Genomic DNA, 24,559 nt, shown 5'->3' with positions numbered 1-24,559 from the left:
AGAAGCTTTTTCTTCTTTTTGACAATTTTAAATGAAAACAATCACAGTATGGTAATTACCCAGTAATTGTTACCCAGAAAGGATTTGATATTGAGATAAAAACGTCTTCATTGGGCCTTTGAGCAACTCATTTTGCATGGGTCAGATGCTCTCAACCCTTTTGTAACGCCAACTCTCCGTCTCTTCCCCCAGAGGACCTTCAGCAAAAAGCTAAATGTCTCTCCAGTCTGAAAGAATCTGTATCTTTATGATTTGTGTGGATTGGATCATCTCTCTGTGTCCTCCTCTCTCCTCTATCTCTGAGGGGTGGTTGGTTGAAAGGGGAAAGTGAGAATACGGGCAAGAGAAAATCCCTTTTCTGTTGATTGACTGCCCTAGCTGTGCTCTGTCAGAAAGGTCTTTAGATGTGTGTTCAGTTCTCTCTCTCTCTCTATCTCCCTACTGAAGGCTTTGGGGTTTCAGAGTCTCCTTCACTGTTCTGTTCCAGGCAGTCCTGCCTCCAGTCAGCCCTGCCACGGCACAAGGCGATCCCACCCCAGGGGAGTTTACGTAATTCTGGGCTTGGCTTAATCTGAAATCCCCCCCTGCCTGCCTCTGAGTAGTTCCGACTCCTTTGGACACAACAGTTGTGGGTGTCTGGCAGATGCATCATCTTCGTCAAGTTGAGTACACGTCAGTGTGCTGTAAGAAAAAGGTTTCCCCACATTCCCTGAATGCAGGAAAGGGAGAGTTTCCATGGCTCACTTGAACAGGAATCTTATATCCTCCAAACTTGAGGCAAACTATTGTAGAAAATATTTTGGCATTATGATCCACAACCCAGATGTCACAGGAAAGACGTAATATTCTGGTTGTTGTCTGGTTAGATTACAACCACATAAAGACTTCTCTTATTTGTTGTGGGGAAAAAAACATATTTTTTCAACCAGTATACAACCTGACCGAGATAAGATTGCCATTGCAACCAGTTTGCCCCCTGGGTAAGCTCTCCTCTGGCATTTGATGTCCTCATTGCAATTGTTGATGGTATTTGAAAATGTCCAGTCCCTTCGTCCACCAATAGAACACCCTTTGTCGACTACAGATTTACTGGTCTCTGAATTTGCAGCAAGGATTCTACAGTACTCTGCTGTACTTATTATTATACCTTATTACCCTGTCCCTCATTCTCCATTTCTTTCCTTCCTGGTGTATATTTTGATGTGCTCTAATACAGATGTGATGCACCGTGTGCTAGTATGATGACTCACCTAATGGGTCCAGTGCCGGCTATGAAGGAAAGGTTGAGAGCTGCTCTCTGATGTGTGTTCAGGTTCCTCAGGGAGTTACATTAGACCGTTTCATGCTTGGAACACTGCAGCCATATGCCCGGCGCAATGATCATGAATAATACTGTGGTACTGTGGTGTTATACACTATTTTTGGGGACCCTTTTAGCTTTTTAGCACTACTGTCAGAAATACTGTCTGAATTTCTTTATTTTTGACTCTGCATAATCTCGTTAACTGTACCCGGCTGGTATCCTTCCGTTATATATTTTCCAGCAGTTCAGATTCGCAACTGTACAGTTCTGGACAATCAGGGGACAGTTATTGCCCATCGCTTCTATGAAGAAGAAACAAACTTCACAATGCGTTTTGGACTCATAGAATTAAAATGACTAATTTACTGTTACTTGTCACTCGATTTCATGGTCTATCTATGACTCTGGTCTCTTTCTCAGCCTTCTGCGGCTCTATAAGGATAGATTATTACTTGAGACATGTGACTCCTTCCTCTCTCGCTGAAGACGTGACCTGACGTGCAGCCATTTCACGCTCCGCATCACAGAAGAAAAGAGAGCAAGGATGGAGTAATTACTTACCAACATTTTTCTGTGTTTAATAGAGACAGTGAATGGAAAAATGCCATCAGACTATAAAACCCGGGAACCAAGCGGTAAATGAACACAGAAGACAATCAAACGTTTTTCCTAATTTGCTCATTACAGAACCAGGTTTTCAGCTAGGGGTCCTCATCGTTTTTGTATAATAGTCTTGAATTAAATCAAATTGTATTTGTCACATGCTTCGTAAACAACAGGTGTAGACTAACAGTGAAATGCTTACTTGTGGTGGTTGTATTAACTTAAACTAGTTTGAGATTCTTAATGACAGTCCTGTTCTCTCTTTTTAGCTAATTTCATGAGTAATTTAAATGTTACATATCCCTGTGTTTATATATTGTTGAAACCCACTCCATATACAGCTGGATGTGTCATGGTAAAGTCTAATGAGTAGCTCATAACAGGAATGACACATCACCATCTTTGTCCATTTTTAGCTGAACACTCAGGGTAGGTTATATCACTCAAGATTGCTTCATTATTATCTTAAACTGTGTTTCAAACAAGCCCACTTTGTTGTTCACCTCTATCTAAATGATATATCCACCATTTATCAGTGGACAGGAAAGACGTGACGAATAAAAAACACTCAAATTAGCCTCCTGAATGAGTCATTGCTTCTCTCCCCATAAACAGTTTATCTGATGGTGACGGTGCATCACCTATCTTTAACTCCCACAGCTGCTGGGCTTGATCAAAGTCTTTCCCAAGGCCTTATTGGCTGGATCTGTCTATCTGCTTCATTATCATTGGCTGGGTCTATCTGTCCGAGCGTGTCATTGGCTAAATATGTCTGTCAATCAGTAAAGAAGGATCTGGGCACCCTATGGCTAAGGGAATTTGCTACCAAGGAGACAGGTCTTAAACGGAGGAGGGACAGCAAGCCCTGCTATCTTCTAGGCACCGGCCACACAGAGACTGATGAAAATGCACAAAGACCTCACCATGCATCTGTTTATTCATCAAAGTTAAACTCATTTCAAGTTTTGACACTTCAAGTTTCCTCTGTCCTCCATCAACATATGGGCCCCATAGACTTGACAATGTGGGCCCCATGGCTTGACAATGACAGCAACGGAGTTGGCGAGAGCACAAAAAGACGTGGGAGCGTAGTCATTAAGTCGTACAAACACTTCAATACACTATAGTAACATGTACAGCTGTGATGGTGGAAGCCTCAGCCTGCCCGGGCTTGGCTATGTTGTCTTTCAGTTGAAGGTTATTCAGATGGACGCCATATTCTGGGGCTGGGTTCGGCCTGTGACGTGCTGACAGCTTTGATGATGGCTGTAACACTCAGAGAAGCGAGTGTTGTTGAGAATACAGCTGCTCTACAGCTACCCACAGGACACATTCTGTCCACCGCTAGCCACCATTGTTGTACCATTGTTGTACAGATCTATTTTACATCTAGATAACAAACATTTCTCCATACTTTTGGGGTTGTTTTTCAGTTGTTTGAGTAAATGACTTATTTTTGATTGCCACATTGGCAAAATACTGAGCATGAAAGATTAATCCTGCATTTTTCCCCCTTTCTTTTAAGAAGGATTGAATAAAATACATGAGCACCGAATCAGTAAATACTTGAGCTGGAAACCTTCACTTGAGTTGTGTACTTAAACAAAAGCGACAAGGGGATAGAACGGAGACATTTGATGGTGGACATTTCCACTTTTTGCATGGATATTTTTAAGAGAAGTGTTTTGGATAGAACAACACTACATGATATGAAATAACCTGGGTATAAAAAAAACTCCTCTGCAGTCTGGTGGGACAGATCAGTAATGAGAGGAGCGTGATGAGGACAAGGCCTATTCTTATGGCCTGATGGATAGCCCTTGAAGAGGACATCACATTTCCATGATGGACGACGCAGACGAATGATGGAGTATGACATGCAAGGCCCCAGCAAAACGCGACTAGAGCAACATTTATAATAACTTGTCAACAGACTTCATATGCATTGTATGAATTCCCCCGTGTTCAACATTGCACACTTCAGCTATTAGAATTATGAGTAATGGTACACAGACAAAGCAGTTTCACAAACCCCCAGAATACCTAAACGTGTTTTTGGCCCTCAATTTCAGAGACGGAAATTAGATATACTTACAGTCAACAACCGCTAATCTTCACCACTGGAATGTGTTTTACAGAAGATTAAAGTAATTCAAACAAATATGGCTGTGAAACCACACAACAAATATGGTTTCTTACACATTTATTGGAAAATGTGTTTTAACATAATGTACCCAGTTAGCACATTTAGCTCCTTGGAAGTTATGGAAACATTTTTGGGGGGTTTCCCATTGGTTCTGGGAATGAAGCCATAAGTTTCCTGACCGGTAAAACTTTCTTTTTTTTTTTTACGTTCTGAGAACTGAAGTGGGAATTTTGGGAATGTATATTTTGGGAATGTATATTTTTCGGTTAAAGGGAGGTTCTGAGACCTTTTTACTATGGTTCCCTGGAGGTTTTATTAATGTTCTGAGAACGGAAATTAGAGGATATTTGAAGGTAATTAAATAACGTTCCGAGAACATGTTGCAATAAGACTTTTAATGCTAGCATACCATGTTTTTTTACTCATACAAAGCTGTTAGTTTTAGTCTATTCAAATAGACCCCGGTTCAAAGGAAACAAGCACTCATTAAGATCAGGTGTGGCCAATACACCTGACACACTTAATTAACAAATAGAGCAGGGATCTCCAACTCTGTTGCTGGAGAGCTACCGTCCTGTAGGTTTTCACTCCAACCCTAATTTAGACCACCTGATTCTAACTATTAGCTGGTTGATAAGTTGAATCAGGTTAGTTACAACTGGGGTTGGAGCAAAAACTTTACAAGAGGGTAGCTCTCCAAGAACAGGGTTGGAGAGCCCTGAGATAGAGGATATAGAGAGTTTTGTTGATGCTGAGAACGGAATGTATATGTTTTTAAATAACATTCTTAGAACGTTCTCTGAATGTTACTAAAGTTTTTATGGAAAGTTTTCTTAACGTTCTCTGAAAACAATTCGAGAAAATTACTTTAAATAGAACCACGAGAAAACCTGTAGGAAACCTTATGCTGAAGTACTGAAATTCCCACAGAAGAACATTGTTTCTTAACATTCTCTGAACTATTTCAGAACATTCCCAATGTTAAACCAGTTGGAGAATGTTGCTACTACAACAACACCAAAATTGACATTAAATGTAACCATGTTTGAACTTTTAGAAAACATTCTGTTAACTTAAAGTAATGAAATACCAATAAATAAAAATAAAAAAATTGGTGAAGTTCCTTAAATGTGCGTAGAATGTTCCAAAGCCAACTATCCTGCACCATTCCCAGAAAGTTGTGGCAAGGTTGTATACAAAATAACCAAAGGACAACCACTCTCACCAAGCTCGCCAAACTCTAAGAAGCATTTTGTTCTCAGAACGTTATGTGCTATCTGGGTATTTTCTTCCCTTTTCAAAGTTGTCATGTTTCATCTGCTGTAACAGGGAGAGCGAGAGAGAATGGGGAAGAGAGAGGGAAAGAGTGTGAGAGAGAAACGCAGTAAAAGAGTGAGATCAGAGAGAGAGCGAGAGAGCGAGAGAGCGAGAGAGAGAGAGAGAGAGAGAGAGAGAAAGTATGTGTGAGAGAGACGACCTTAAGGCAGCAGAACCCTTTTTGATTAGGAAGAATTAAAATCCTTATTTTTGTCTAGCAATCATGTCTGTAATGGTGTCAGAGGCAGTTAAGCCTATTATCCTGCTGGCCTTATTACAACAGTTACGCAATCTAATGTAGGTCTGCCTTTAGAGCAACACGGCCTCGCACTGGGAGCTTCTTTAAAACGTGTCGTTCTCCCTAAACCCTCTTCTCTCCCAACACTTTGTTTTAAGATGTGATATTTGAATAATATTACAATAGGAAGGAATACTCTATAGTATACATCCTAATCATCATGGCTTACTTGTGTCGTGTAAGGGGTGGCAGGTAGCCTAGTGGTTAGAGCATTGGGCCAGTAACTGAAAGGTTGCTAGATCGAATCCCTGAGCTGGGGATTTTTGCAAGGGAAAGATCTGTCGTTCTGCCCCTGAACAAGGTAGTAAACCCACTGTTCCTAGGCCGTCATTGTAAGTAAGAATTTGTTCTTCACTGACTTGTCTAGTTAAATAAAAATGTAAGGATTGGATTGGAGGACTATTGCATCATCTGGTTAGACTGAAGAGCTTGAGCGTCTTATCAGAACCGAGGGGATGCCAAGTGTCTCCCTTTCAGTTAACTGGCTAATGCAAGGTTGTGTGTGTGTGTGTGTGTGTGTGTGTGTGTGTGTGTGTGTGTGTGTGTGTGTGTGTGTGTGTGTGTGTGTGTGTGTGTGTGTGTGTGTGTGTGTGTGTGTGTGTGTGTGTGTGTGTGTGTGAGAGAGCAACCACGTGTGTGCGCATACATGTGAAATGTATGACTATGTGTGTGTGCAGGTGAGTGTCCGTGCACCTGTGTGCCCGTGCATTAGCAACACAATGTGTGTCTGCGTGCGAGAACTTCAATGTGCACACTATGTACTGTGCCTTCGACATCAGCCGATCAAAAATACTCCATTGTCTCTAAATGCTCTAACGTAGGTCTTACACCTCTCGCAGCGTTTGATCGGACTCTGCCGTCTCCCTCCCCCTCTAGGCCACGGTGTGTGTCACTGTGGGAAGTGTGAGTGTGATGAGGACTGGTTCGGGGAGGCCTGCCAGTACCAGGAAGACTGTAACCTGCCCAACAAGAAGAGCAAGGAGCTGTGCAGAAACCCACAGGGAGTAGTGTGCTCCAACGCAGGTATACTGTACACTGCCGTCGCACCTCAACCTCTTTCATACTGACACAGGTATCTCACCTCGCTCTGTCTCGCTAACAAAGTATGACATGTGCTTGATTATCCTCTGTCGTCTCTGTTATTCTCTCTCTCTTATGTGAGCACAGGTACACGACAGAAAATGACACATACACAGGAAAAGTAGCTGTGGCGTCGTCCCTAATTGCACCCTATTCGCTATATAGTGCACTACTTTTGAGCAGAGCCCTAATGGGCGTGCTTGCACGTCTGAAGGCACAAGCGTATTGCTACAGACTCCCCATACCCACCTGTGGATAACCCTAACGATCTTGCCTGTGACCGTGCGTGTGTCTGTGTGTCTGTGTTTTTGTGAGTACGTGTGTGGCCTGATTGCAAGACCAATCAGCATGTGCGAATGCAAATCCGTTCACAGCATGCTGTCACCCTGCCTTACGGACCTAGAGCAGATGCACACACAAACACTGCACAGGCTTCCCAGCCTGAGCCTCCAACGTGGAGACACACAACCCCTCCCAAAGCACATCTGCAAACCAGCTGTGTCCTCACCCCTTAATGTGCATCACATCAAGACAGAGAGACAGATGAGACACACGCACACACTCACACCACAGACGTTTGTGTCTCTGACAGGCTCCTGTCACTGCGGCAGCTGCATGTGTCACGACCCCGATGGCAAGAATCTGGTAACAGGACGTTTCTGTGAGTGTGACGACAGCGAGTGTCTGGACGAGGACACCGGAGAGGTGTGTGGAGGTACGCCCCCGAGCCTGTGTGTGGTGTGTGTGGAGGTAGCCACTAGAATACATCCTCCACATCAAACAGACCATGGTTTCCACTGAGACAGACTGTGTTATCAAATTGTTTTCTCTGACCTGGTTTAGAATATCATTTAAACAAATAGCTTTACTGTTTAAGACCTAATGCAGGATTTGATGGAAACTGTCTCCAGTATTGGCTGTGGTATGCTCTCTTACGCCCACCCTGGTCGGGTTACTCTAGCTGGGATTCAGTCAATTGCAACTAGTGGCTTAACATTGCATGTTCAGAAGAAGCAGCATCTCCCTTATATAGAGGGAGTTGACACTAGATTAAGGAACTGGCAGTCCTGTGGCATCGCCCGTTTAGCTCTGACAGCAAACCTGGCTGAAAAGTAATCCAATGTACGCAACAAGTAGCAAGTGTCAAACTCCCTCTATCTGGGACATGCTGTGCCCGTGCAAATCAAAACGCACTTATTTTTTCCAAAGATAGTGGAATGCCATATTCCTTTCAGACAGGTTAGAAATAGAGTGGGAGACACGGGGATAGACACGGGGATAGAACATCAGTGGGGAGGCATACGTACAGTACAGTATGTTCAAGCAGCCGGGTAACTTAGCACAAGACCACAGGCTTTGCACAATCAAATGCACTTCTGACAGTGCAATCTGTAAACCTTCTTGTTTAATAGGAAAAACATTCCACAGTTTAATTGGAGAAAAGGTTAATAGGAAGTTAATTAAAGATTGACCTAATGTTTTCTGAATCACTTAGTGGTGGTACTATACTTATCCTAACGGTTCCCGAAGGTTTGGGATCGCCTGGTTGTCAACTTTAATTAACCGTTCGCTAATTTAATTTGAAATAAGACACATTATGTCCTCTCCCCATCAGTCCATTGTGAGAGACAAAGTCATTCCATTTTCTTCAGGAGATTCAAAGCACAGAGATTGACAGTGCCTGCGTCCCAAATGGCACCCTATTCATTATTTATTTATGTATATATAGGTGATATGGTGCCATTTGGAACACGGCGGTGTCTGTAATAACTGTAATTAAAGGTGAACCTAATTACCAGAATACACAGTGTGTCTTCAGAAAGTACTTCACCCCTTGACTTTTTTCCCACATTTTGACATTTGTGTTACTGCCCCGACACATCACATAATGTCAAAACGGAATTCAGTTCCTCAAAATGTTTCTAAAGTTAATTCAAAATGAAAAGCTGAAATGTCTTGAGTCAATTAGTATTCAACCCCTTTCTTATTGCAAGCCTAAATAAGTTCAGGAGTAAAAATGTGCGTAACAAGTCACATAGTAAGTTGCATGGACTCACTCTGTGTGCAATAATAGTGATTTTTGAATGACTACCTCATCTCTGTACCCCACGCATACAATTATCTGTAAGGTCTCTCAGTTAAAGCAGTGAATTTAAAACACAGAGTCAACCACAAAGACCAGGGAGGTTTTCCAATGCCTCGCAAAGAAGATCACCTATTGGTAGATGGATAAAAAAAGCAGACATTGAATATCCCTTTGAGCACGGTGAAGTTATTAATTACACTTTGGATGGTGTATCAATAGACTCAGTCACTACAAAGATACAGGCGTCCTTCCTAACTCAGTTGGAAGGAGGAAGGAAACCATTCAGGGATTTCACCACGAGGCCAATGGTGACTTTAAAATACTTACAGAGTTTAATGGCTGTGATAGGAGAAAACTGAGGATGGATCAACAACACTGTAGTTACTCCACAATACTAACCTAATTGACAGAGTGAAAAGATGCATCCTGTTTGCTCTGTTTGGGGCAAATTACTGAGTACCACTCTCCATGTTTTCAAGAATAGTGGTGGCTGCATCATGTTATGGGTACATAGCCGTGGGAAGATGTTTGGGGGCGGGGTGCTGAGAATGTTTTTTTGCCTGCACTAAAGAGGGCTATATCGGTCCGCTAATACCGGGACTGTTAAAAGGCCCAGTGCGCTGACAGAGCGTGAAGCATTTTGAAAATAATAATGGGCAAATGTAGCGCAATCCAGGTGTGGAGAACTCTTAGACACTTACCCAGAAAGACTCACAGCTGTAATCGCTGCCAAAGGTGCTTTTACAAAGTAGACCCAGGGGTGTGAATACTTATGTAAATGGGATAGAGTATATCTGTATTTGATTTTCAATAAATTTGCAAACATATCAAAACACTTTTTCGCTTTGTGTAGATGGGTGAGGGAAAAAATAATAATATTTAATCCATTTTGACTTTATGAATATGAATGCTTTCTTAAGGCACTGTAAAAGGGGACTACTTTCCTTAATTTATGTGGCTGTAAAAGTACCTTGTGTAATTATCCTCTGGGATAAACCTACATTGACAGAAATGTTGATTCGTTAACAATAGTTATAATAGTCCAGTAATAAACCATTTATAAGGCATGTGCCTTATGTCCCCATCATATATACATTATCAAATGAAATAATGAATAAATAATTATATTAAAAAAGGCAGAAAATGCTTTCACAAAGTGACGATGATAACAGGTTTCTTGTTGTATGCTATGTAAAGATGAAGCCGTTTGTTTCGTCTCTGTGTGACTGTTGCATTCTGTTCTGCTTCCAGGCCATGGCCAGTGTTACTGTGGCAACTGTTACTGCGCGGCCGGTTGGCATGGAGACAAATGTGAATTACAGTGTGACATCAGCCCGTGGGAGAGCAAACGGAGATGCACGTCTCCGGATGGCAAGATCTGCAGCAACAGAGGTCGGTCCCACTGAGTCTCTGAGAGAGTGAGACAGAGAGAAGAGGAAGACAGATAGTGAGAGGGAGGACTGAGAGTGAGCAGAGGACATGGCGAGAGAAAGAGAGCTAGAAAGTGAGCACAGATGCAACATGTAACAGAGAGAATGAAAAACAGAAGAGAACATCTCTCAATGTCTTTCATCTAGATAATTCAATCATACTGTGGTTGGTGATACCCATACCCAGTTGCTTTGTCTCATCATCTTAGTTGCCCCATGGATACTGAGGTTGATTGTTGTTGCGGAGATGCGACAGGGGGACAGGCAGGGAAAGTGTGTATGACTAAACAGACACAGATGAGAGGGCCTCATTTCAGTCTAACTTAGCTAACTGACAGGTACAGATGAGACTGAGGGCTACCTCTGGCACAGTTCCAAAACTATTACTGCCTGTGTAGAGAGACAGAGACAGAGACAGAGACAGAGACAGAGAGACAGAGAGACAGAGACAGAGACAGAGACAGAGACAGAGACAGAGAGAGAGAGACAGAGAGAGAGAGATAAAAGAGAGTTGTGGGGGGATAGAAGGAGCGAGAGAGTACAGAGAGAGAGATAGCAAGAGAGAGCGAGAGAGCAGGAGAGGGGTAGAAAGGGAGAGAGAGAAAGATTTTTTTAAATCCCTCTTTGTATATTCCACTGAAATTCTCATCTGAGCTTGGACAGGCAGGAGAAAAAGCCCACTGCAGAAATTGTCCCCGTGAGCTCTTCAGCAAAAATTAAGGGTGAGTGGTACATGGACTGAACTCGACCACAGAGCTGAATTTCTCATTTGTGGTCAAGTGGACTGCTGACACGGTGTGAATACAACTGCACCTTTACCACTCTACTTACCTGTACTGCAGAACTAGGAGAGAGAGAGAGAGAGTGAGAGTGAGAGAGAGAAAATGAGAGAGAGAGATAAAGAAAAAGAGAGAATGCTCGCGCGCGAGAGAGGAAGAGAGAGAGAGAGAAAGGGAGAGAGAGAGAGACTAACTGGCTACCAATACATTGAAACTCAAAGAGAAGTGTACATTGTGGTAGGTGCAACAGATAGAGCAATGCAGAAATAAAACCTTCAGGTGGGTTACCCTACTAGAAACCTACAGTTTCCCTCAGTCCAAAATCAGGCGTTGTGTTTGGTTTCCACAGTGCCTGTGGTGCCTGACTAATCAGTGAGATTGTGTTCAACTGGAGGAGGAAGAGCTGTCCCAGACTGCAGTAGTCACTCTGTGAAGAGCTGTCCCAGACTGCAGTAGTCACTCTGTGAAGAGCTGTCCCAGACTGCAGTAGTCACTCTGTGAAGAACTGTCCCAGACTGCAGTAGTCACTCTGTGAAGAGCTGTCCCAGACTGCAGTAGTCACTCTGAAGAGCTGTCCCAGACTGCAGTAGTCACTCTGTGAAGAGCTGTCCCAGACTTCAGTAGTCACTCTGTGAAGAGCTGACCCAGTGTGTGTGTGTATGTTACTCTCCACGTACCATTTAAGTTACTTACCTCAGTATAAAACTTCATTCTAAACTGACATAGAAACAAGCCATTAGTAATAGGAACATTTGTATTGCTGTAGCAGGGCCTTTTCAAGATGACACTAAATCATCATCAGAAAGGGATCAAGGTAAATAAGTGCTCAAAGCGGATGCTCGCTTGATCGCTGCATCCTTATTCCAAAGAATAAGGGGTATTTATAGCAGTGAAAAATGATCATCCCCCTCTAGTATTCTCTCATCTCCCGTGCTCACTCAGTGATTTGATTGACAACTCACTGTGGATGTCTCCCGATCAATTCAATGTATCCCCATCCCCATCTTTTCATCTGAATCACCTTGTTTGTTCGTTGGTTCTAATGATATGCCCCAAATTGGCAGGCTTTGGAAATTGTCAACATCAGAAATATTGCTGGGTTAAATGTGAACATTCAATACGAGTGCAAATACAGAATGCACATACAAAATGATTTGATCCTGATGATTTGATTGAAATTCAGATCAATGACAACATGTGCCATGGTTCTTAAAGAAAAGGGGTTGTAGGAATGCTACATATATTATCTTGGTGGGGGGAAGATAAAGCTGGTATTCTTTGAAAACAATGTAAAAAGAGGCAAACACTTAAAATCTTTGCTGGAGAACTATGTACTGTATAAGCCTATAATAATATATACAGTATATATATATATGTATTGTTTTAATGAACAGCCTCAATTCGTCGGCGCATGGACTCTACAAGGTGTCGAAAGCATTCCACAGGGATGCTGGTCCATGTTGACTCAAATGCTTCCCACAGTGTAACGTTGGCTGGATGTCTTTTGGGTGGTGGACTATTCTTGATACACACAGGAAACTGTTGAGTGTAAAAAAAAAAAACAGCAGCGTTGCAGTTCTTGACACAAGCCGATGCGCCTGGCACCTACTACCATACCCCGTTCTAAGGCACTTACATGTTGTGTCTTGCCCATTCACACTCTGAATGGCACACATACACACTCCATGTCTCAGTTGTCTCAAGGCTTAAAAATCATTCTTTAACCCCGTCTCCTCCCCTTCATCCACACTGATTGAAGTGGATTTAACAAGTGACATCATTGAGGGACCATAGCTTTCACCTGGATTCACCTGGTCAGTCTATGTCATGGAAAGAGCAGGTGTCCTTAATGTTTGGTACACTCAGTGTGTGTCTCAGAGGTCCAAGTGTAAAAGTCAGGACTCGCGGTTTTGTATTCGTGTTTTTAGAACAGGGATATTGTTTGTGGCATGAAACGGCATGGCTCTAGAGCCAGGGATGCCTGAGCTCCAGGGTTCTCAGTAGGGGTAGGAGATCCAGGGCCAGAGGCCAAGTCTGCCCTAGTCAAGAGGCATGCCAACTGACCTGGCTCCCCCCAGGGCTGCCCTGCCCTGCCCTGTCCTGTCCTGCCCTGTCCTGCCCTGTCCTGTCGCGCCTGATAAGAGAAAATGGGATTTCCACTGGCAACTTCTCAACTGGCCCCCTGGCTTAGACTCATCAGAGGGGAAGGAATGAAAGACAGAGTTGGTGCTACGTGAGCTAGGAAGTTAGAGGAGAGTGGGAAGGAGGATGGAGAAAGGGCATGGGAGCCACGGTTGTTCCACTAACACAGATTAAGTACAGTATAGGCAGATGTATGGTCAAGCATGGTCAGGTCCGGAGGTAATCTTATTCTCCTCCCCCTGCCTGTGATCCTGCTTTCTGACATTGCTCATTGTCATACCCCTACCTTGGCTCCTGCTTTTGCTCCTGCCATTGCCCAGTGCCTTACCCCTAGGCTCCTGCCATTGGCTTTTGCTCTGCCCAATAAGGCTACTGCCATGCTCCTGCCCAAACCCAGTCCCTCCTATCTTATAGCAGTGGTCTTTTCTTGTCAACAGTCTGCACTCTGGGGTCACTACCAAGGATTTGAGACTCAGGGGGAATCAGTCTGCCTTCCCTCTCAGCCAGACTTTGATTGCGGTACTGCCACTAACTGAAAATGTCTCAGCCAACCTCCTAATCCTTAAACTCAAGAGGCATAGGCAGGATGGCTCGTGTGTTCAAAAGGTTTTCCTGCCTAAAATATTCCATACAAAAAATTATGTTTGTAGTCTCTCTGACTTTCTTTGAGTTCCCATAGGTCCTCTATTGTTTGATATCTGTGGTGCATGAACATTCATTTAGTTAAAAAAGGATTAGACTGGGTTTTCTCTGGGAATGTGTTGAAAGCAGAATCAACTCCAAATTTTGAAAATATTGTGAGTGTGTTTGTGTGTGTGTGTGTGCATTTTTTTCTGTGTGGGTTTCTGTGTGTATAGGTACCTGCATATGTGGGGAGTGTACATGCTATGATGTGGATCCATCAGGGGACTGGGGTGACATTCACGGGGACACCTGCGAGTGTGACGAGAGGAGCTGTCACGCAACCTACGACAGATACTCTGACGACTTCTGTTCAGGTGAGACAGGGTGGCAACTGGCTGTGTTCGCTTCGGTCTGAAACACTCAAATGTAATGCGTTCTATATGTCACTTTAATACAATGTTAATGCAATGTTAACATGTACTGACAGTACAACTGTAAGGGCAACTCGGTTACCCAGAAGTAAAATTATCTTGTGAATTTTTTTTATTTCCTGTTTTACTTCTCTGGGGAATGCCGTTAACTATTGTGATTACCTTTTGTGCAAAGGAAGGAAGTGAAGTCTCCAAACAGAAATTCTCGGACAAACCGCTCCCTTCCACTAATTTCACCTGTGTTAATCATGGCCAAAAAGCAAATTTTTACGATACAGCCAATTTTGACTTTGTGGCTGTGTAATCTAGTGGAAACAGTGTATCATCCGCACACGGGCTTGAAAATCACCACACCAGTAAAAGCACAGCATTCACCCAATCCTGATTCATCCAAATAATCAACGACGAAAACCAGGAACAACTGCTGCTCGTAATCGCAATTTGACATTAGCCTTGACAGATTTTTTACGTTTGATCTGTCCACGAGAATCTTTCCACGAGAAATGACAGGCAAGTAAAGCATCAGACACTCAATCAGTCCCCTCCTGTACTCCTTGTTCACTCATGACTGCATGGCCAGGCACGACTCCAACACCATCATTAAGTTTGCCGATGACACAACGGTGGTAGGCCTGATCACCGACATCGATGAGACAGCCTATAGGGAGGAGGTTAGAGACCTGACTGTGTGGTGCAAGGATGACAACTCCCTCAACGTGATCAAGACAAAGAAGATGATTGTGGACTACAGGAAAAGGAGGACCGAGCACGCCCCCGTTCTCATCGACGGGGCTGTAGTGGAGCAGGTTGAGAACTTCAAGTTCCTTGGTGTCCACATCACCAACCAACTATCATGGTACAAACACACCAAGACAGTCATGAAGAGGGTACAACAAAACCTATTCCCCCTCAGGAGTCTGAAAAGATTTGGCATGGGTCCTCAGATCCTCAAAGGGTTTTACAGCTGGACCATCAAGAGCATCCTGACGGGTTGCATCACTGCCTGGTATGGCAACTGCTCGGGCCCTCTGACCACAAGGCACTACAGAGTGTAGTGTGTATGGCCCAGTACATTACTGGTCATGCTCTAGATTGGTTTATAAATTACCTATCAAATCCTACACAATGTGTAATGGCGGATGGTTGTAAATCTGAGTCCATAGAGGTGTGCTCAGGTGTTCCGCAAGGTTCTATTTTGGGCCCACTGTTGTTCATTTTGTATATCAACAACATTGGGGATCTTATTGAAACAGCAGATGTTCATTTTTATGCAGATGATACTGTTCTTTATTCAAGTGGTAGGGGTTTATCTTTAGCTTTTGAAAATGCCCGAAGAGCATTTAACATCATACAACAGAATATGTATGATTTAAAGCTGGTTCTAAATTCGGGTAAAACAAAATGCATGGTATTTTCAAATGCCAGGCATGTTACAAATCATGTCATTGCTACGTTGGCTGGACATACTACAGAGCAAGTTAAAGTGTACAAATATTTGGGTGTGTGTGTTGATGATAAGCTGAGCTTCACTGTGCATGTAGAGAACTTGATAAGGAAGCTCAAGGTGAAAATAGGATTTTATTACAGGCATAAGGCTTGTTTTTCTTTTGAGGCCAGGAAGGAGCTGGTACGATGTACATTACTGTCGGTTTTAGATTTTAGTGATGTTATATATATGCAGGCCTCAGCCACTACCCTGAGAGCACTTGATTCAGTGTATCATGCAGCCCTCAGGTTCATTTCAAATCAGAAACGTCTAACACATCATTGTGATCTCTACAGCGCTGTTGGCTGGTCGTCATTGACCTTGCGTAGGCTTAAACACTGGTATACACTGATTTATAAGGCCATATTGGGTAAGATGCCATTTTATCTCTGTTCTTTTTTAGTCAGGTCAGTAAATAAATATAAATTACAGTCCCATTCTGATTTGCTTCTAACAGTACCAAAAATTAGAACAGGACATGGTAGAAGTAGTTTTAGTTACTTAGCTCCGTGGTCCTGGAATTCTGTCATGAACATTTTAAAATGTGATGATCTAGTTTCGTTGGTGGAGTTTAAACACTTGATCGATGTATATATCATGGAAGAGTGTAATTGTTTTTCGGCCAGCTGTTTTTAGTCAAGACGTTTGTGTTTTTAATGTACAATGTTTTTGTTGTACTGTATGTGTGTTTTTAGTTTTGTTTAATGTTGTGTTAGTGTATTGTTGTTTTGTCTGAAACATTGTTCCCTCTGCTGCTATTGGACCAGGTCTATCCTGGAAAAGAGATGTTATCTCAATGAGAAAAAACCTGTATAAATAAAAAATAAAATAACAAATCACTGGGGCTAAGCTGCCTGCCATCCAGGACCTCTATACCAGGCAGTGTCAGAGGAAGGCCCTAAAAATTGTCAAAGACTCCAGCCACCCTAGTCTTAGATTGTTCTCTCTGCTACCGCACGGCAAGCGGTACCGGAGCGCCAAGTCTGGGTCCAAGAGGCTTATAAATAGCGTCTACTCCCAAGCGATAAGACTCCTGAACATCTAATCAAATGGCTACCCAGACTATTTGCATCCACCCCCCTCCCCCCCTACTACGCTGCTGCTACTCTCTGTTATTATCTATGCATAGTCACTTTAATAACTTTACCTACATGTACATGTAACCCCAATTACTTCGACACCGGTGCCCCGCACATTGACTCTGTACCGGTACCCCCTGTATATAGCCCCGCTATTGTTATTTACTGCTGCTCCTTAATTATTTGTTATTCTTATCTCTTACTTTTTGAAGGTATTTTCTTAAAACTGCATTGTTGGTTAAGAGCTTGTAACTAAGCATTTCACTGTAAGGTCTACACCTGTTGTATTTGGCGCATGTGACAAATACAATTTGATTTGATTGAATTTGAAAACACAGGGGAGAAGAGAATTGCAAACAATAGAATCATAGCAATGTTAGGTATGTAAGGTTATTGAAAGGTGATTATGAACAAAATGTAACATCAACTAACAACATGGACACAAAACAGACCATTATATTACACAATCTTTGTCAGAGTAACCCAAAGATCTTTGTGAGGGTTACATGAACTTTAGAAACCGGATACATTCTGTTCTTGGTTAAAGTCCAGCTGATTCAGCTTTAGAAATTGGGCGTTGGGTGGAATAATACAGTTTGAGGGAAAAAAACACTCCACCCAGTTCTGTTTTTCAGGACTACCCTGAGATCACAGACACAGGGCCAACACCAAAAACACTCTTCCATCTGGTTCTAATACAACAGTAAAACTTTATAGCCAGAAAAAGGTATGCTGTTTCATATGTAACTTTCCAAATATATTTTTTGAGGAAGGAGGTTTTAGTAACTTATTTGGCAAACGTAATGGATGCTCTCACTGCACCTTCTATTGGTGATGATGAAGTATATTCCTATGATTTGTTTCAAAAAAATATCTTTGCATTGGAACAGCTTTTTATGTTTATGGTGTTTTGTTTGTCAAAACACAGTAAACCTCTCCCTCACAACATTAAATTCTCCCTCATCCTTTCCAGTCCCTTTTCCTCCATCCCTCTCCCACTCGCTCCCTTCTTTCTCTGTCCCTCTCTTCTTCCTTCCATCCCTTTCCCCCAACCTTAAATCACCCCATCTACTCACACTCTTTTTTCTACCTCATCTTTCCACTATTTTCCCTTTCTCCTCCCCAACCCCTTCATCTTTAAACTCTCCCTCCTCTCCCCCCAGGACATGGCCAGTGTAACTGTGGAAGGTGTGACTGTAAGGAAGGCTGGATGGGGAAGAAATGCGAGCACCCTCTGTCCTGCTCCTTGTCTCTGGAGAGCAGCCTGAAGAAGTGCAAGGGAACGTCTAACATGCCCTGCTTCGGACGAGGTACAGAAAACTACAGTACAGCACAGTAACGTATACTTCCAATCATTTCTCGTCACCGTGGTTTCAATATGTTTTTTAAGAAATTGTGTTGGTGGTTTCAAATGATGGTGCACAATACTTGAACTAACTGAGCAAACCAGTCCAACTATACACCGGTCCATATGGAATCCCTTTGAGCCTAGTGTTGGGATCTCAGCAGAACTGAGGGGATGCCAAGCGTCTCCCTTTCAGTTTACTGGCTAATGCAAAGCTGTGTGTGTGTGTGTGTGTGTGTGTGTGTGTGTGTGTGTGTGTGTGTGTGTGTGTGTGTGTGTGTGTGTGTGTGTGTGTGTGTGTGTGTGTGTGTGCACGTGTGTGTGCACGTGCGCGTGCGTGTGTGTGTGTCAGTGGAGGCACCTCAGAGGAGGAGGACTACCCTCCTCAGTAAATTTCATAAAAAGAAAAAGTGAAACATTAAAAAGGTATCCTTTTAAATAAAACTACACTAAATATATTCACGTCACCAAATAATCGATGAAAACAAACTGTTTTACAATGAAGGTCTATCGTAGCCTCAGCAGCACACTGTAGGGCAGCACCATGGTGTAGCCTCAGCAGCACACTGTAGGGCAGCACCATGGTGTAGCCTCAGCAGCACACTGTAGGGCAGCACCATGGTGTAGCCTCAGCAGCACACTGTAGGGCAGCACCATGGTGTAGCCGAAGGACAGCTAGCTTCTCTCCTCCTCTGGGTACTTTGACTTCAATACGAAACCTAGGAGGCTCATGTTTCTCACCCCCTTCCATAGACGTACACAGTACTTATGACAGCTTCCAGAGGACATCCTCCAACCTATCAGAGCTCTTGCAGCATGAACTGAAATGTTGTCCATCCAATCAAAGGATCAGTGAATGAATCTAGTACTGAAAGCATAAGCTACATCTAGCTAGCACTGCAGTGCATAACATGTGGTGAGTAGTTGACTGAGAGAGAAAGACAATAGTTGAACCGTTTTGTACAAAAAATATCTTCCAAAATGAAGGAGAAGCAAGAGAGAGAGACAGAGAGAGCTAGCTATATTTGGTTGTATTTTTTTTTTAAACTTTCACTTTCACTTAGATAGCAAAAGAAGATAGCTAATGCAATGCAGTATTGCATGTGTCTGTCACCTTGATTACTAAAACGTTTCTCTCGACCTGTGCACCTACGTTGTAAACTTAATTTGTAGGCTAGATTGTAGCAACATCATGATGGGTATAGAGAAAATTGTATCATGTAGTAGTAGCCTAAGCCTATCGATGTTACAGTGAGCTGGTTGAATGGAATATGAATAACAGTCATCCTATATGCTGTAATAGAAATAAGGCTATGTTCATTAGAAGAAAAAAAATCATCCTCCCTCATCTTAAACAGCACCCACCGCCCTTGGTGTGTGTGCGTGTGCGTGTGTGTGTGTGTCTAATGAGCATGGCTGGCCAGCTACATTGTGAGTCAGGGTAGGGGCTGCTCTCAATAGCATTGGCCTGGGTCGATGTGTCTAGATTTATTACACTGCACTATATGCCTCATTAACTGTCCCTCTGGACTGAGGAAGCATGTTTTCTTGGGACCTCCTTATCCTTTGTGTGATTCTTATACCCGACTCTCACTGAAATAGTAAAGGAAACCAATGTCCAATATTGCTGATAGCAGTGGGTTTTAAATGGACTAATACGATGCGCTTCGATACCAAACAGATCTAATGAGATCCAAACATTGGTGGGGATGTTGTATTTGCATCATGGTAATTGTTTGTGCGTAGAAAATGCCTTGTACAGTAGCCCACACTGTAATGGAAAACTGTAAATTATATGGTCATTATTTGTATTATCAACAGTAAAATACTCTGAAACATTTTACTGCAGCATACTGTAAATTATGGTGCATTGTGGGAAAATCTGGTGGTCGGGGAAATAATTGCTGTATTTTGAATGGTACTGTAATTCCACCCTGTATAATACAGTACCGTATCTTTTGTGCGCCAAATACCTTTTGACCGCTAGTGGGTGCATGGTATTGTTGTTTCTGGCTAATTCACATATTAACATATTTTGAGGTGTGACAGTATATTTCTTGCACCCATTAGTGAGAATGCTGTACCAATTGAACTCCTATATGGTTATAGTGCCCCATCAATTCAAAATGTATAGGGGACAGATTAGAGTGGCAGGAAGTATTAAACCTTAACCGTTTTAGCTTTTTGCCATGTCCTTTCGGTCTGTTTTACACTGTAGCCGCTGCCAGTTTGGAAGAATTTCACTGGGCGAAAAGGGTCATTATTAAGGGATATATTTATCTATATATTTCCGGATATCTGACATTTTGTTAAATGTAGGATGCAGACATGCTCCAGATATGCATGTCCTTCATTTCAGATACGGAGCTAGGATATTCTCCATAATGGGACAGTTTCTACATCCAATCTGGACCTCAGAAATCTCCCTGCTACCGTATGAGTTTACATTTAATTTGGCTTTGGCGTATGTAAACTTCCGACTTCAAATATATATATATATATCTTTTTTTTTTTAAATATCTTTTTTAATTTAATACACCGTTTACGCACTCATTTGTGGCGCTCAAATTTTAAAAAATGGAACTCCACAGCAGAAAATACGTGATTTGTTCTGCTATGCTACCAGTTACAGTGCTTTCAGCGTGCTGTTTGCACGTGTCTTCATGCAGAGGGAATAAAAACATTCGAGCAAGTTCTTAAAAAAAAAAATAGATTTCATATTTGTCAACTTATTGAACATGTCCTCAAAACTCGAATGAGCATCAGAAGTCCTTATTCAGCATATCAATATGTAGGCCCACTGTCAGTACTTGTCATCATATAGAGAAAACAAGATGTCGAAATAGGCCTATCTCAGGATATCTAATGAACCAATATCCAGCCATTCAATGTGTGATATCCGGAGGGAATCCCAAAATGATTTGTGCATGAAAAAAAAATACTGATTTAATATTTGACCAAATATTGAGCATGTGCTGAAAACTCAGAAATGCATCAGAAATCGTCCTTATTTTCAGCACATCAAAAAGCGTATCAAGATCTGGATATAGACCTCAGCCAAGTGAAGCATATCTGGAATCAAAATAGCTTAATATCTTGAGAAAACACAGATATGCGATGTATACAGTCAGTATTTGTCAAGATAAAGTGAGTAATCCCAATATCATAGATGTCTAAAAGATACATCTGGATTCAGAATTTGTCAGGATATGGTGCATATCCACAAACTCTAAATACGCATTGGAAATGGTCTGTATTCTGTATAATCTCCTGATATGAACCCTTTTCAACCAGTGCTTGTTAAGGCCTCCAGAAGTGCAAGTGGTATAAAACACCAAATATTCATTAATATGCTGTAATGTTTGTAAACACTTTACCTATCAGCCATGCTGCTTGCACCAATCCCTTGTAATTATAGTAAAATACTATGAAATACAAACCCCTCCGTCAACTAATTTCATTTGTTCATCCATTGATTCATTCCGATTACAGTAGCATTTACTTTTTACAGCGTAATACAGTCAATTTTACAGTATTGTACTGTGTGTCGTTACACAGTACCTGCTTTGATGCCGTATTCATATTACAGTAAGCTACTGTCAAATTCACGGTAACGCCTTTACATTGTATGTGATTTGTATGGGCATGCGTTGTGTTGGTGTTGTATGCACAGTACGTTGTATTGTGTTGTATGGGCGTCTGATGTACGTAATGTACTGTATGTATGTTACAGGAAACATGCATTTCGCTGACACTGGCATTTCCAGTAGATCTTTCTGGGACACTGTGGTCTGTGATTTTCAAGCAGACGTTGATTTAACTGGCCGTGTTAAATTCCCCCACCTGGCCCATCAAGGTGGTCAGTCAGGGTGATCCAACTGCATTGTAAAAAGAAAACCCATTTTATAAACTGTCATTGCTCTATTCACATAAACCCACCTGTCCATCTTGGGTCATGATCAAAGACTAGGCTGTAGCGAGGAAGGAAGTTTGAGTAACAGTATAAAAACATGTGTGAGCATCTTATAGAAGGGGTTGGCCAGGTTCACCACAAAGGAAGTCCACTGTGTTCAGGTTGAGATTTGTATGTAACACAGTAGATCCCCATCCCTGTCCCTCACTGGAATCAAATCACATCAAATGTTATTTGTCACATGTGCCGAATACAATCCCCTTAAGTAAGCATTTCACGGTTGGTCTACACCTGTTGTATTCGGTATATGTGTACAAATAACATTTGACTTGAACACTTCACACTCACGAAGCGGCGTTGTATCGCTCCTCAAAAGCCATGACTTCTCAAAGGGAGGGATGTCACTTGGTCGCAACCAGTGACTTGGTTGCAACCAACGCACTAACTAGCTAGTAATTCCACACCGGGTACACTTACCCCCATTTGACGTCCTCCCCTTCTCTGCAGCAACCCCCAGCAACTTGGATCAGAGTCACGTAGTGACACTGTAACATGTTAGGTCCTGTCCTTGTCTCTCACTGGGTGACCTTTTCCCTCACCGGGGACCTTCTACACAACAACACCACAAAAGCCATGGACCTTGAAAGAGCACTTGCACGATAGACGCTAACTAGAGCGCTTCTAACTAGAGCTAGTAACTAGCACTGTTAACAACAAGCGCGCCGCCCCTAACTAGCTAGTGACTCCATATCAACTACATAAAACTGCTGCACACACGGACTTACATTCAGAGCAATTGGCCAACAATTGGGAACAATGCTGCCTGTCACATTTTGGCCACCGTTCATAGAGGCAGTTCCCGATGCCGGATTGTAGTTCATTTCTTCAGGATAGCACTTATTATCCGGAGTCCTGTAAACTGTGCATGGTTCACAAACGCACAGTACGATTACTCATCGTTTAGAATTGATCTTCTCGTGTGATCACGCTCTCCGTAGCCGACGTGAGTAAGACCTTTAAACAGGTCAACATACACAAGGCTGCGGGGCCAGACTGATTACCAAGATGTGTGCTCGGGCATGTGCTGAACAACACCATTATCCCAGAAACCCTAGACCCACTCCAATTTGCATACCACCCAAACAGATCCACAGATGATGCAATCTCTATTGCACTCCACACTGCCCTTTCCTACCTGGACAAAAGGAACACTTATGTGAGAATGCTATTCATTGACTACAGCTCAGCGTTCAACACCATAGCACCCTCAAAGCTCATCACTAAGCTAAGGATCCTGGGACTAAACACCTCCCTCTGCAACTGGATCTTGGACTTCCTGACGGGCCGCCCCCAGGTGGTGAGGGTAGGTAGCAACACATCTGCAATGCTAATCCTCAACACTGGAGCTCCGCAGGGGTGCGTGCTCAGTCCCCTCCTGTACTCCCTGTTCACCCATGACTGCATGGCCAGGCACGACTCCAACACCATCATTAAGTTTTCAGACGACACAACAGTGGTAGGCCTGATCACCGACAACGACGAGACAGCCTATAGGGAGGAGGTCAGAGACCTTGCCAGGTGGTGCCAGAATAACAACCTATCCCTCAACGCAACCAAGACTAAGGAGATTATTGTGGACTATAGGAAAAGGAGGACCGAGCACGCCCCCATTCTCATCGACGGGGCTGTAGTGGAGCAGGTTGAGAGCTTCAAGTTCATTGGTGTCCACATCAACAACAAACTAGAATGGTCCAAACACACCAAGACAGTCGTGAAGAGGGCACAACAAAGCCTATTCCCCCTCAGGAAACTAAAAAGATTTGGCATGGGTCCTGAGATCCTCAAAAGGTTCTACAGCTGTAACATCGAGAGCATCCTGACTGGTCACATCACTGCCTGGTACGGCAATTGCTCGGCCTCTGACCGCAAGGCACTACAGAGAGTAGTGCGTACGGCCCAGTACATCACTAGGGTTAAGTTGCCTGCCATCCAGGACCTCTACACCAGGCGGTGTCAGAGGAAGGCCCTAAAAATTGTCAGAGACCCCAGCCACCCCAGTCATAGACTGTTCTCTCTACTACCGCATGGCAAGCGGTACCGGAGTGCCAAGTCTAGGACAAACAGGCTTCTCAACAGTTTTTACCCCCAAGCCATAAGACTCCTGAACAGGTAATCAAATGGCTACCCGGACTATTTGCATTGTGTGCCCCCCCCCAACCCCTCTTTTAACGCTGCTGCTACTCTCTGTTTATCATATATATGCATAGTCACTTTAACTATACATTCATGTACATACTACCTCAATTGGGCCGACCAACCAGTGCTCCCGCACATTGGCTAACCGGGCTATCTGCAGTGTGTCCCACCCACCACCCGCCAACCCCTCTTTTACACTACTGCTACTCTCTGTTCATCATATATGCATAGTCACTTTAACCAAATCTACATGTACATACTACCTCAATCAGCCTGACTAACCGGTGTCTGTATGTAGCCT

General features: G+C 43.0%; 1 protein-coding gene across 1 annotated transcript in view; it reads left to right on the top strand.

Annotated features, from left to right (window-relative positions):
• Window positions 1-24,559, top strand: part of itgbl1 (integrin, beta-like 1) — a 139,105-nt gene that overhangs the window by 17,733 nt on the left and 96,813 nt on the right. Inside the window, exons 3-7 of the mRNA XM_071341953.1 lie at window positions 6,544-6,690; window positions 7,340-7,462; window positions 10,085-10,225; window positions 14,042-14,182; window positions 17,968-18,114. Coding sequence (XP_071198054.1) covers window positions 6,544-6,690; window positions 7,340-7,462; window positions 10,085-10,225; window positions 14,042-14,182; window positions 17,968-18,114 — 699 coding nt within the window. The remainder of the gene's footprint in view (window positions 1-6,543; window positions 6,691-7,339; window positions 7,463-10,084; window positions 10,226-14,041; window positions 14,183-17,967; window positions 18,115-24,559) is intronic.

This window comes from Salvelinus alpinus, chromosome 14, assembly GCF_045679555.1.
Source record: "Salvelinus alpinus chromosome 14, SLU_Salpinus.1, whole genome shotgun sequence".
Lineage (NCBI taxonomy): Eukaryota > Metazoa > Chordata > Actinopteri > Salmoniformes > Salmonidae > Salvelinus > Salvelinus alpinus.
Note: the sequence above shows the minus strand (reverse complement) of the source record. Positions and strands in the feature narration are given on the sequence as shown.